The 14292-nt window shown below is 41.9% G+C and overlaps 1 protein-coding gene across 2 annotated transcripts in view; it reads right to left on the bottom strand.

The window, feature by feature from the left end:
• The window catches only part of JAK1 (Janus kinase 1), a 28102-nt gene extending 16118 nt beyond the window's left edge, over positions 1-11984 (bottom strand). For both annotated transcript variants that reach the window (XM_010022338.1, XM_010022339.1), the window contains exons 1-6: positions 11903-11984; positions 10853-11051; positions 8990-9113; positions 4396-4546; positions 2129-2292; positions 1209-1551 (exon numbers count right to left, since the gene is read on the bottom strand). In XM_010022338.1, the coding sequence (XP_010020640.1) occupies positions 1209-1551; positions 2129-2292; positions 4396-4546; positions 8990-9113; positions 10853-11051; positions 11903-11908 (987 nt within the window). In that variant the 5' untranslated portion in view covers positions 11909-11984. The remainder of the gene's footprint in view (positions 1-1208; positions 1552-2128; positions 2293-4395; positions 4547-8989; positions 9114-10852; positions 11052-11902) is intronic.
• Between the last annotated feature and the right edge of the window lie 2308 nt (positions 11985-14292).

The raw sequence follows: 14292 nt of genomic DNA, 5'->3' as shown, positions 1-14292 counted from the left end.
GATAGGTGACTTCCTTCTCTCTTGGCAGGTCTGAAGGGTCACAGGAAGGTTCTCACTGAGATGAAAGTCTTTGCTTTAGGGATTTAAATAAGTACAATCTATAAATTAGCAGAAGCAGGAGCCTTACAAGAAACAGGCTGCATTTCTTGCAAGATTTTCTGCTCAAATATCGATTCTTCTTTCCCTCCCCCTCGTTAATATTATCATTTAAAACAGAAATTCCCCATCAGATATAGTTAAGTTACATCTAAATGGAGTGAAACACAACAGTTTCTGTTACAAAAGATAGTTATTGGTAGGGTTCTCACCACTCTGGGGAACTGAAGCAAGCAAAAAGAGGCTGTTTTTCAAGTATTATATGTGGAGAAAAACTGAGAATGTGCCATAACCCCTTCAAACCTGGAGCATATTTGTGACCACGAAGTACAGAAGAGGGTTAAGCAAAGTCACCTCAATTAACAGCACTGAAACAGGGAACGTCATGTAAAATATCACCGAGGTGAGAAAGCTTAGCTTTAATGTCACCATGTTTTAGTTTATTGATGAAAAGTCTGTGAGTATGAGCAAATACAGCACCTGGGGTGCCATATACGGACAGTATTAACAGACTTTGGTATCAAGACAGAGCACCAAACCCTAAGGACCTCCACAGACATTAATCTTTCAAGACTTGTGTCTGGTCTGACAGACACATAGAATCACAGAATGATTTCAATTGGAAGGGACCTTGAAGACCATCTAGTTCCACTTAGATGCCACGGGCAGGGACACCTTCAACTAGACCAGGCTGCTCCAAGCCCCATCCAACCTGAATCTTGAACACTGCCAGGGATGAAGAATTCAGAACTTCCTTAGGGCAACCTGTTCCAGTGCCCCAACACTGTGTAGTCTTTAATTATACAGGAGAGTCTTTAATTTTCCTGCTAAACAGGTTGCCCACAGGGCCTGTGCAGTGCCCATCCTTGGAAGTGTTCAAGACCAGAATAGATAAAGCCCTGAGCAACCTGGTCTGATCTCAAAGCTAACCCTGAACAGGGGGTTGGGACTAGACACCTCCCGAAGGTCCCTTCCAACCTGCATAAATCCTACAAAAGAAGTCCTTCCAATAAAAAGCTGATCCACAGGGTCTGAAGATCATGACCACTTTTTACCAGTTGTTATGCCCCCGGAAGCAATCCCCTAACTCCCATTTATCGAGGGGTACTTACATTTGGCTTGAGCCTCCACTGAATTCCATTGTTTCCCGTTACGATGACTTCATACAGTGGGAGCACCTCATTGTCTCCACAATTTGATCTCTTTATTTCATTCTCAGATGAAAACAGCAAAAAAGAAGTCTCAAAAATTTCTGCTCCATAATGTTTGGTCAAGGTCTCCATGGTTGACAGGTATTTCACTTTCAGATCCCGTGAAGTCACGCTACTGTCGCAAATGGTTTTGTTGTTAAACTCTTTAAGGAAATGCTTGAAAACATTATTTATCCGAATCCTGGTTAAGAAATTCCTCTGTCTGATAGTCTTGTTCAGAGTTTCAGGAATGTAATGCTTGTAACTAGAAGGAAAAACAATGCTATGAGTTAATACTGTTGCCTCCTAAGCTTTTAACTCTAAAACATGCAGCTGCCTTACTTGGAACGTTACAGAGAACAAGATGCAGTAAACCAGTGCGCAGCCGGCACTGTAGCAGTAGTTTACAGCATTAATAGCCAACAGCAATTCAGGTAATAACCTTATCTGAAAGCTTTTTGGTCAGATGGATACAGCCCACTTAAATCAATAATTAAATTGATTTATCCTAACTGTTTTCTCATTAGGTTGCCATTTAACGCTGTCATTTCTGACCCTACTAACCCAGAATCCTGAATTTACAGCAAGCCACTTGGTACCCAACACATCAGTGTGCTGGCTGCACTAGCTTCATACATTTCAAATACTGTCCAGATGAGAAAAAACCTCAGGTTTTCTAATACATATCCCTGTTGACAAGATTAGGAAGACCCACTTAGCAATAGTAGTGTTGGAACTTCTAACTCCTGTACAGTTGGACCCTGGAAGGTAAAATGGTTGAAATCCCTTCTGGAGAAGAAGTGCAGCAGACCCAACAAAGAAAAGAAGTTATCCCAGCTCACCTCATATCTTTGGGAAGCTCTGGAAGCTTCACATTTTTCTTGATGGCATAGTGAGAGATGGCAAGGACAGCCATGCCCAGACATTCGTTTTCAATTTCATGAACCTCTTGATCATTTTTAGGATCACGGATCGGTGCCAGGCCTTTCACCAAGTCGTACTGGCCCTTGATAGGAAGCAAGGAAACAAAAAGGCTACCAGATTTGTCATGGTTTATCTATGAGCAAGCAATATGTCACAAGATCTGAGGCTCTCCTTGAGCAAGAAGAGCCACCCAAAACTGAAAGCCAGGACAGGAAGGGGTAGGAAGAGAAGGGAAGAGCTGTGCAGTAAATGCAGTCTTCTTTGACCAGCAAAACAGAAGCAGAGGCGAGCACGAGTCACCCACAAACCCTGCCTATTTGAGAAGAAACCAACATTTGTGCCTGATGGAAGTGTTTTACGACAGTTTGTGGAAGAGGTGGAATCACCACAGGGATTGTCACAGCATATCCCTCCCACAGCTGTCCATAGCATTGTGATTTTCACCAGGAACATGTGCAGACACCCAGGTAGAACACCGCACTGCTCAGACACTTCCAGCACCCCTGTCTTCTTCGTTTATATATTAACCCACACCAAAAATTAACTTTTCTTGTAATTAGCTAAAGAAAGCATCACCCCTGCCCCCTTCCTGCACCATCATGATTTTTTTATTCTGCTATACAGTAAGTACTTGGTGTGTCTGTTTTACCTCTGCTCCTCATCACCTCATGGCTGGTCTCTTCTCCTAAGTGACAGGACAGGAGGAAACAGCCTCAAGCTGCCCCAGGGCAGGTTTAGCTGGAGCTGAGGAACAATTCCTTGCCCAGAGGGTGCTCAGGCATTGGAACAGGCTGCCCAGGGCAGGGCTGGAGTCACCGTCCCTGCAAGTGTTCACAGCCCGGGTAGACGAGGCCTCAGTGCCAGGGGTTAGTGGTGGCCTTGGCAGGGCTGGGAATGGTTGGACTGGATGAGCTGAAAGGGCCTTTTCCAACCTGATTCTATGTCTCTATGAACCACAGAATACCAGGTTGGAAAGCACCTCAAGGATGAACCTCACACACAGTCTCTAAGCCACACCTCAAAGCCAAAACTGCAAACTCTGTGGCAGCCGCTTTGCTTGGTGACTGCTTGAAAAATATTTGGGTTAGCAGCAAAGACACTTCTGTTGCCTTATACCAGCATCAGCGTTTTTCTGTTTGCCCTTTTTTGAATGTTATTACCCAAAAGTAAATGCTTAGTGCAACACTATCTGACAATATCCATTAGGGTCCCTACTCACTCCACAACTTTAATAGCGTTTTCATTCTTCTTGAACAAAAATAGTTGCTTCTTTTACTACTTTAGAATGCAACGTGGCACCATTAAAATGCACACATAGCTGCAGCTAACTTGGGCGTTTTCTTTTATTGTGGTTTCACAGTAAACAAGGATTCACTGGAGCAGCTTCACATTATTTCTTTCGCTGAAGGACACAACCATATTTCATTCAAAGCCTGAAAGTTCTGCAGTAATTATACTCAGAATTAACAGTAAACAAGTTCTTCTCAGTACACTTAGTTTGCTCATTTCACAAGCCTTCATCAACTTTAATGTTACCATTTCTCTGGTGAAACCAGTTAGTTTGTGGTTTGCAGAATCATTTGTGTGTATACAAACCTTTCTGTACACGAGCACAAGCTTTCTGTAATAGGGACCCTGCTTTATTTGCCATGACCAGTGTGCTGGATGTACTGCCAACAAGGGGAGGCACAACACAGGGAAGGAAAAAGAGCATGGAAGGGCTGTGTGACAGGGGTTATTACTAGCCAATGTTTTAATACCACACAGTAAAAACCCTCATTAAAAGGACACCATACTGTCCGTTTTAATACTCCCACTGCTCCTCTGTAGGACTACAGATGTCAAAGTTACTGCAAATGTTTCACAAAAGAAAAAGTGATAGCATTTATATCCAAAAATAGTTAATACTGAAAGAAAATGCAATAAAAACATAGCCCTTTATGGACAGTGAGATAGTTTCTTACACACCTTGGGTAGATTCTTACGCACATATGGGTAGATTGTTCTTCCTATAGCACATTTTCTCTCCACCACGCAGAATTACGAAGAAAACACTTATCAATACTAACAGGTAATGTTACATGTACTTCAGAAGTCTGAAAATAGGTCTTTAAAGCAGCTTCTACTGGATCAAATAGTTTTTGTGTGACTACAATGGCAGAGATACTTGCAAGCAATCTTTTACCTGGGCAAAGATGTATTCTAATGAGTTTGCATCAAGAATAGGGGTTCCTTCTGGTCCCAGCTTCTTCTCATAGTTCTTTGCCTTCCTTGGGAAATGCCTCCACACTGGGGGTTCATTTTCACTTGTCCCATGCCAGTTTGTAAAGTAGTATCTTGCAAGAAAAGAGGAACAGACTTTAGAAACTTCTGGGGAAATCCTCATTTATATCAGATACGTATTTTAAACTTCTAAAAGAAAACCAGTCAAAAGTCAAAATCCATCAGTCTTCTGCCCTGAGGTTGGAACTTTAGTGGTCACTGCTGAAACCTCACTCCTGGCCTGAGGAAATGGGGAAAAACTGGGGGAAACTGGTCTATTACTCAAAGGTTTTCAGCATTTCCACTCAACAGGTATCTCACTCTTGGTACAACACCATGCCTGACTGCCTGTCACATCCTCCTGCAAGAAGCTGCCACCCAGATGACAGTGATGTTTCCATCACCTCTGACATTGCTTGAGCAGTGTAGGAGTGTTAATACTCTGTGCAATGGTTGGCATTAGCATTCCAAGGTAAAATGACTCCTCGAAAGGGCTAACAAGACTTCAGAACTCTTCATCTATTGGCACTGAAGCAATGAACAAGGCAGGACTGTGAGTACCCCCTATGGCTGGAGCGGGAAGTAGTGTGATGCTTCCCTGGAATTTTGGCTTCTCTCACTCCCTGGAATTGCTGCTTCCTGCTGGTTTTGATGGAGCTGGTGAAAAAGGCACTAATCCAAACCATCTGGCTTTAAAGTGACACAGTCAATTGTGTATATTGGCAATCAAGCTTTTTGCTCATATCTGTACACCAAGATATTTAACTGAAAACCTGCTAAACGAGTTGGCATCTGCTAAAAAAAAACTAGTTTAGAGTTTAAGCCTCTGTTAGCAACTTCTGAGAAATCTTTGCTGAGACAGGCTGAGAGAGCTGGGCTGGGTCAGCTGGAGAAGAGAAGGCTCCTGAAGGGGAGACCTTAGAGCAGCTCCAGGGCCTAAAGGGGCTCCAGGAAACCTGGAGAGGGGCTTTGGACAAGGGATGGAGGGACAGGCCAAGGGGAATGGCTTGAACCTGCCAGAGGGGAGATTGAGATGAGCTCTGAGGCAGAAGCTCTCCCCTGTGAGGGTGCTGAGGCGCTGGCACAGGGTGCCCAGAGAAGCTGTGGCTGCCCCATCCCTGGTAGTGTTCAAGGCCAGGTTGGACACAGGGGCTTGGAGCAACCTGCTCTAGTGGAAGGTGTCCCTGCCCGTGGCAGGGGTTGGAGCTGGAGGAGCTTTAAGGTCCTTTCAACACAAACCAGTCTGGGATTCTGTGATGAATGAAGCATTACGTATCAGATTTCTCTTTAAGAGGTGAGACTTTCTGTACTCTGTTTCTGTCCATCGTTTCTTTTTGATAAGTCTTTTTAAGTCCCCAAAAAGCCTGCAGCTATGGCATGAGCTGGAACACCAAACCACAGCTATGTCAAACACTCCTGACAATACTGTAGATAGTGCAGAACTCCCAGGGAAGGAGCAGTTTTGCACTTCACGCAGTCGATCTGGCCAATGCTGGAGGAGGACCTGCCGCTCTCTTTCACCTACTCCAGTTCTGACAGTCCTTCCTTCCAGAGGTGCCAGAAACAGGTCCACCAAGTCCCTTCTCCACACCAAGAAACACTGATACCTCTGGCTTAAACACAGTGCAGCCACAGAGCAGTTAAACTCCTCCGTCAGCTGGTGCGATAACTAGTCCAGGATATTATGAAATTCTGTGGTTTCTGATGTTGTAGTTTTTTGTTCTTTTAAACTTGGGGCAAGTGAAAGAAATACAGGACCACTTAAAAAGTTCCTAGTGAAAAGCAAGTCCTTTTAAACTGCTTCCAGAAGTACAGCAGCTGGCACAGATGCGATGGGGAAAGGAGGAGGACGGGAAGTTCACACAGTCAGAAACCAAACCTAAAGCTTTCAGCAGTGGGACAAAATTCAAAACATCTAAAAGCTTTTGAAACTACTCAGTCACACACCTTCATTCTATATATATAATATTAACAGGACACGACTAAATCACATCTATCGATGTAATGTCATTTCGGAAATAAGGTTGTCCACATAAAAATGATTTAATGACTAAATGATCATATACAGACTAACACAGTGCACTATTACATAAGGCCAGATCGTTTTCCTTTTTCAAGAGGAATTCTGCCTCTTGCAGAGCTCAAAATAAACAACATTCATGTAGGGAACAGTTTCACAATCCTGCGTTGCTCGCCATTTTTCAGGGCTCTGCCCTGCTCTCAGTTCAGATGCCCAAGCCAAGACACACAATAGATCAGAATTGAAAGGAAGGAAAATACCACTTCACCAATACAGTATTCCAAGGGAGATGGGAATCTTTATTTAGTGCTTAACTCATATAGCCTCTTCTTAAATGCATATGAAATGATTTAAATACATATTATTGGCCCCAAAGTTTGCCAAGTTTCATGCATGGAGTACATCTGACAAAAGAAATGTCCCTGCCAAACTTCAAATCCCAGCTCCAAAGCTTAAGAAAATAAACCACCAGAACTTTTAAATATAGAAAGCAGGGCATTTTCCATAGCTTCAGTCCATAAGATGGTAGAAGAAAAGAATTTCCAGAAAACAAAGTTCAGCATAGATTAATTTTGCCCATATACCTAACATTTGATGGTTACAAACAGCCTAAGGTCTGTAAGAGGGAGCTGTTCCAGCAGTTTTAGAGAAGGTGGTGGTACCCACTCTGCAGGTAGGATGCAGTAGGATGAAAGAGCACCTGGAGGGAGCTCTCATCGTTCACCCAAAGCAGAAACATATTCACACCAAACAGAGCAGAAACTACTTTCTAATCATACGTCTACTCAGAGGATTAAATTCCCACAAATACACTCTTAAAATACCACCTTCTTTTACAGAGAAAACCAGACCATATCAAGGAAATTCAATATTAGGGGAAAATACCCCAAATTTGCCTTAAACCAAGAAATTCTTTTATTATCCAGTATATGGTTAATCTGACTGATGTCTTAAAGCATGAAAAGGCACTTAATGCTCTGTAAGAGACCATTAGAGCCCTCAGAGATTCTTTCAGAGTCACTCGATTCCATTACTGTATAGCATTTATCTGCCAAACTTAATCACAGCTGTTTAAATCTGAGATTAGCCAAGGTTAAGTCATTAATACCACCAATAGTCTGTGTTAAAGTAAAAAGACAAGACTATAGTATCCTCTTCTAAAAATACACGTAGGTATCATAATTACTTGAAAAGCAAAGATCTTTTTGCTGACTGTGTTCTTTTTGTCTCATATCAGTTCATCCATCAAAAATAACAATTCCAGCCTGGTACAAATGCGATCAGAATTGAAACAGTTTACGTTCAAAGATCCCATTTTCAAATCTCTCTTTGTATCTGCAATAAGCAAAGTGGTTGTTACCCTCCATCAAGCCTAGAAAACAGTTTGAATGCACAAACTGCAGTTTCTACAGGCCAGTTCTCCCATTAGCATGTACAAGTGACAGTCATGTGGTTTAACTAGAGATTATCAGGAAAAAGATATTAATATCCTATATTATCACTTCAGTTTTTTTCTCTATAGCCCAAACTGACCATGTATGTATTAAATTTCAAGGCAGAGGGAATATTACATAGAAGTTTATTTTCTTACAGTTGTACCTTGAAGAATCAACACAAATGGTCTGTGGACTTGCTTTAGAAAGAGGGATAAAGTTTCTGCACTAACTAATCCTGAAAGCAAAGTTTATTCTATACATTTTTCTCCTGTATCATACACAGCTCACATTGATGCAAGAAGAAAAGTCAGAATAAAACTCAAGAAAATAAGGCAGTACAACGTGCAGAATTTGGTTTCTATCAAATCCTAAAAGGAGGACATCCTTTAGGCAGAGTATGTGAGAGTGCTCAACAGCTGTCAGCATTACTGCTTGCCTTTTCCAGTGGTTGAGGGCTGATGTGCACATTCAGCCCCAGAGATGGAAACGGGCTACATTCTGTATCGTAAGAATGCCACCTGAAGTCCAACCTGATGGTACTTGTTGGATAAATGGCAACAATGGTTTCTGTTGTCTGATGCTTCCTCCAGTGTAGTGCATGCCACCCACAGCGAGGTCACACGGATTCCCCTACTGCCCTAGAGGAGCATTTCCTAAGCAGCAGCATGTTGCTTTTTCCTTTCAAGTTAGTAGTAAAATTCCCATTGACTTAATGAGGAGCACAGCTCACTGTGGGCACTTCAAATGGAAATTGAAACATGCACAATACTGACCTAAGAAAACATTTCTGAGCCTTTTGGTTTTCAGCTTTTAGCTAATTCCATCACCACAAGCTTTGTGAGTTCTTGTGGGTTTTCAGCTTCTGGGGCTTTTCTTCAAGGTTATGTAGCAAAGATGAAAACAAAAATCAGGAGACATTTTAAGCCTTTACAGTTAACCTCTTATCCACGCTGTGAAAAGCAAGCTGCTTCCTTTGCTTTTGCTTTTCTGTTTCTTCAACAGAAGGAGTCAGAGCATCTACATATGGTTAAAGAATCATTTCTCAGACGTTTTACACTTACCTCATTCGATAATGGAGGCGGTATGATGTTTTTTCATCTATCTTAAAGACCTGGTTTGGTGCATACCAGAGTCTTTTGTTCTCATCATACAGTGCAAAGAGATTATGGCACAGAGGAGACACAGCTGTCAGAGAAAAGCAAACAAGCATATGAATCACAAGGCTACAGTGCACATGCACGCCCCAAAAATACAAACGCATAAAGCAAACATCTGATCTTGCAAAACAGACCATAAAAAGAAACTGATACTGGGATTAGTTTAAAACAAACAGTAGAAAATTGTGGGTGAAGTGGAACTGCAAAGTGCACATTGGCTCACCCCATCGTTTACAGGATGTATTAAACCTATTTCAGCTACTTCAAACATTAAACTTAATTCTCAAATCCTGATTTTGCCAAAGGTTTTTTATCTTAAAAGAATCTAACTTGAAAATCTTCACCTTTTCCTGATCACAGAAATGGGTGTTTGAACAAAACCACTACTTTGTTCTCAGTTTTATTTTGTTAATAAACTTTACTCCCATAGTCGAAAGAGAAGGATTTAGTGAAATGATGAAAATCCCCTTTCTGTTATCAAACAAGCAGAAAACAGAATGTGTCATTTTTCCATTCTTTACTAATTCAACAGAGGCTTTTCCAACAAAGAACAAGGCTTGGACTTGTACCTCTGGGCTGACCTGCTTTAACCTCTGCATTTACATCACCCAGGACAAGAACAGGCTACGGTATGTTTACAGGTCTAGCCTTGTTTGACTTCCTTGCTTCAGTTTCCTGCTCAGTAGGAGGCAATAAGGCTTTGGTCAGGCAATGAGCTCTGTGGCATGTGCTTAAGTGTCTTTCTGAAGTCAGGCCAACTGCAGAGCACTTTGTTGGGGTCCTACAGCATTCAGTGAAACTATTTCTATTGTGAACTGTGGAGAGAGCAGAAGAGGAGAAGCCAAGGAAACAAAAACTGAGAAGCCTAAAGGTGGGGTTGGGCAGCCACTGCCTTCTGCAGCTCTTTCCGATGGAAGAGAAGCAATTAGGCAAATGAACTGAAGATACCAAATGCTACAGGAATCAGGATGGTATGGGAGAACATTTTAAAGCTGCAGGAAAGCTTAGGCCCAGTTTGCCCATTTATACAGCCAGATTCACCACTTCCGTATCAGCTAAATGATATTTAGTTTTCCGTGTTTTGTGGAACACAAAATTGGGATCAGGGCAGGAAAGAACCTTTAAATATAAAAGTACACTGGTTCCTGAGGCTGAAAAATAGATTAAATACACTCATTCCAGTAGAATTACATATATGTTCAAGTATTTTGCTGACTCAAGGGCCACAGTGACAAAGCGAGACATCTTCGTCATACATTTATGCATTATTGCAGTTGTGTGCAGTTCAGGTAATCTTAACTGGTGAGTAACTCACTGCAAAGAAGTGTCAAGTAAGAGAAAACTGAAACTAGCAAATAGTTTTTAGTTGTTTTTTTTTTTTTTACCATTAACCCTCTCCAAACTGTTTTATCAGATGGGACAGATCCTGACAGGCCTACCAACTGTATATGAGGGAAAATGAGCTTTGTGTTAACTTCTATACAGTGTCTCCTCTTCTCTTAAAAGAAACCTAATCATGCCACCCAAATTAAAATGTCAGTGCCTGCATCTGCCAGAAACAAGGGTGGGAGCTCATCACTTCAGTGAATCTCAAGGCAGTCTCTCCCACCACGTCTTTCACTCCAAGCAGTTTAAGAGCTGCCCCAACCGACTCTAGACTACTAACAGGAGTATTTCTTCCACAGACATTGACTTACATGCAGAGAAGGATGCATCACTTTCAATACTGTCAGGCCTTGAGAACTTAAAGAAAACCCATATACTCACAACACCTCTGGGCCGCTTCAATGCACAGCTCCTCCGAGGTGAACTCGCCACTGGTGTAAGAAATGGGAGTTTTATCTTGCAGGTAGAAAAGTATTTCTAAACCCTGATGCTGAGCTTCCAGGTTTACTTCGCTCTTCTTTGTGCTCCTCATCTTTGCACAGAAAGCCATGGCTTTGCAATCTTCTTTTACGTTTAGATACTGAAAGAGGAGGAAAAATAGTTAAGCAAAATGTGAAGAAGAGTTTATTTGTGAGAACTCAAACCCATTGCTGAATGAGGGTACTGCATACTACTACGGGCTAAGCACAGCATTCCTCAAAGTCTTCACATTGGGGAACCTCATTATTCCAAATCAGCACTTTTCACAAAAGAGGGGAAAAGTGGGAAAAAAAAGACATGTCAATGATTATTCTGTTTCTGGTAACTCTGTTCCAGATAATTCCTTTCTGCTTTGGTGGTTCCACAACTATTCTAGAAGGTTTCTCTTCTCACTGTAAAGCAGGAATAACTTTCACATCCTTAAGAAGTTAACTGGCTGGAAAACAATACTTGAGGCCGAGTAATATAAACAGTACAATTCATATTTCCTTTAAAAATAGAAGCTCTTTTTGTTTTACAGTCTCCTTAACAGCTAAATATTTGGTAGTTTTCTCCCCTCTCACCCTTTGTTTTTAAACTCCTGATACTTAACGTGTCACGGTGAAATGAGCTTTATTGGAGAGTTGTTATTTATTCTTACTTCTCTCTCTCCAGAAGGAAAGAGCAGCACTAAGTAGGTTTAATGCAATAGCTTTTAGACTGCCAAGAATGCATAAAAGACAGCTCTGACCTGAAAGTAAATCCCTGTTGCATTTTATACCCAGTGCTTAAATAGAAAAAGCAGAAAGGAAATGGATGTACACACACTCTGGGTATTATGGGGTCTGTGTTCCATGTTTTACTAAGCTTTAGCTCAATTAATAACAAAAGCCAAAACCACCAAGCCTATAGTTTACGAAATTAATCCTCCCACCAAAACCAAACAAAACCAAACCTCAAGAGCCAACACACCTGCATTTATGTGACTGTCTGATCCTCTACGCAACTGAAACGGATTATCTTCACGCTCTCCAAGGGCAACTTGACTTTGGCTGACAAAAAAAAGTACAAAACACGTTAGGATTTGCTTTGTACAGTTTCAGACACAAAATATATGGTCAGGCCACTTGAAATCCAAGGGAAACTTCCCATTAATATAACAAGAACTGAATCTAGCCTCAACCAAAGACACTCACAGCAAGCATCTAGGAGTCTGCGTAAGTGCACTGATTTCTTTTGGCTCTTTGGGTGCATTGGCTGAGATGCAAACAAAAAAACAGGGGAGGAGTCTTGGTTATTCTTTCTTTTTCTCCCTTTTATTATATTTTCAGAGCATCGACCATCAGTTTGCAGTCATACTCATTGCAACCCTCAGCTGTGCTACCAAAGGAGCATTCTTCTCTTTGCTTCTCCTTCATGGCTTTTGGAGTCACTTAATTCTTCACACTTTTAACTACATATTGCTAATCCCAGTTTCTCCCCAGTCTCTATTGTTTCTTCCCTGTCCAAATTATCAGGGTTTTTCCTTTGTTTTATTCTCCTTTGCTCTGTGAAAAGTGCAGAGAATAAGGTAACTACTCAAGGGAGTATTATTGCAAGGGTCATATTTCTCTCAGAGGAACCTTCATAGAATTATAGTATGCCAGACTGGTTTGGGTTGGAAGGGAGCTTAAAGCTCATCCAGTTCCAACCCCCTGCCACAGGCAGGGACATCTTCCACTACAGCAGGCACTGGAGCTGCTCTAAGGTCTCCCCAGAGCCTTCTCTTCTCCAGGCTGAACAACCCTGACTTGCAGCCTGTGACTTCAGTGTCTTCAAGCAGCAGAAGCACCTTCCAAGACCCTGCATTTGTTTTTGAAGCCTTATCCAACACCACAAACCATCTCAGTATCCTGGAGCTGGTTTGCAAAACTACTCTCACCCAAAGTTAGAGGTTATCCTGGGCACCTGAAGCAAACCAGGAAAACATCAATACCATATTTTCCATCTTTTTCCAGCGGCAGGTGTGACAGTGCCTCTATTTAAAGCATTGTCTGACACCAGGGCTGTAAAATCAATGAGATGCTACAGGAATATTTAAGAAACAGGTGATTAAGAGGCATTGGTAAGATGTCTCCCTAGTCCCAGCCCTGATTTTAGAGTGTAGAGCATCAGTGAAAAGAGCTGGCCTGCTTGGAAGGCATGGTTGTATGCTTCTTTCCAAAGGTGGCCAGGCTGCTCCTCTCCCATTGGCATGAGAATGAGCCAGGTGGGGACTAGTCTGGACTTCTCGAAGAGAAGGAGGATGTGAGACTCTGTTCTGCACCTCCAGAGAGACTCCTGTCCTCTGGCACTTGTGCTGCATCACTGCCCATCAGCCACAGCTCCATGCTCTCAAGGGGAAACCATCCACGGCTTCTCCTGGGCTAGGCACTAATTAAGTGTGACAGTAAACTCAGTGTGACAAAATGTGTCTAAACTGAACATGACAGTAGTGCTGGGTTGGTTAAACATCACCCATCACTCATCTGAGGCTGAAAGACTCCTCCATTTGTATTCTCCATGCCTCCTTCTTCTCTGCCAAACATACTTGAACTAAATGTGCCTTGTTTTTGCTGCCACAGCAGACTTCAATGACTACTGCTTTATAAGCATTAGGCTTAGTCTGGAGAAAGTCTGACACTGCCACACATCCTCCCCTCTGCTTGGAAACTGTCCAACAAACGTGACACTGCCACAGACAAAAAGAGAACACTTAACAGCACAACACACATTTACAACTGAATTGCATGCTCCTTCCATCCGTGCCACTTTAATGCTAAATTTGAGTTTCCAGACACATCCCCTCAGCAATAACATGGGGAAGAAGTAATCGAGAGCATGATTACTGGAACACTCAGACAAGGCAGTAATTATTCCTGCACAGCACCATCAAATTGAAATGCAAAAGGTTAAAGATATCAGCTTTAACCTAAGTGAAAACACTCCCTTTTAAACAACATATCTTATAAGTGAAATTCAATATATTCTAATGTCTGTGTGGGCATAATATTCAAAAGGTTGTCCAGATGTTTGAAAATATGAAGGGAAATCTAAAACCATTGCTTTCTTGTGGATTCATAAATCAAAATCGTTGCTTTTCAACACAGGGTTCTTTGGTTTTGCTCAATAGCTCCTACTCTTGTTTCTAATCACAGCAGCAATTCCCAGAATGCAAAAAAAATCCACCCTCACGTGCTGCTTCATTTACAATACGCTTTGGGGGATGAACCAAACCAACCAACATCCAGTCTCCAACTTCCTAATGAGTTTTCCAGATACTGCCATGCTCAATGGAATTCACCTTTTTAAGAATGTATCCTAATCTTCCAGAGTGTCTCCTT

This window comes from Nestor notabilis, unplaced genomic scaffold (assembly GCF_000696875.1).
Source record: "Nestor notabilis isolate BGI_N333 unplaced genomic scaffold, ASM69687v1 scaffold9019, whole genome shotgun sequence".
NCBI lineage: Eukaryota > Metazoa > Chordata > Aves > Psittaciformes > Psittacidae > Nestor > Nestor notabilis.
This window is presented reverse-complemented; position numbering and strand designations above follow the sequence as displayed.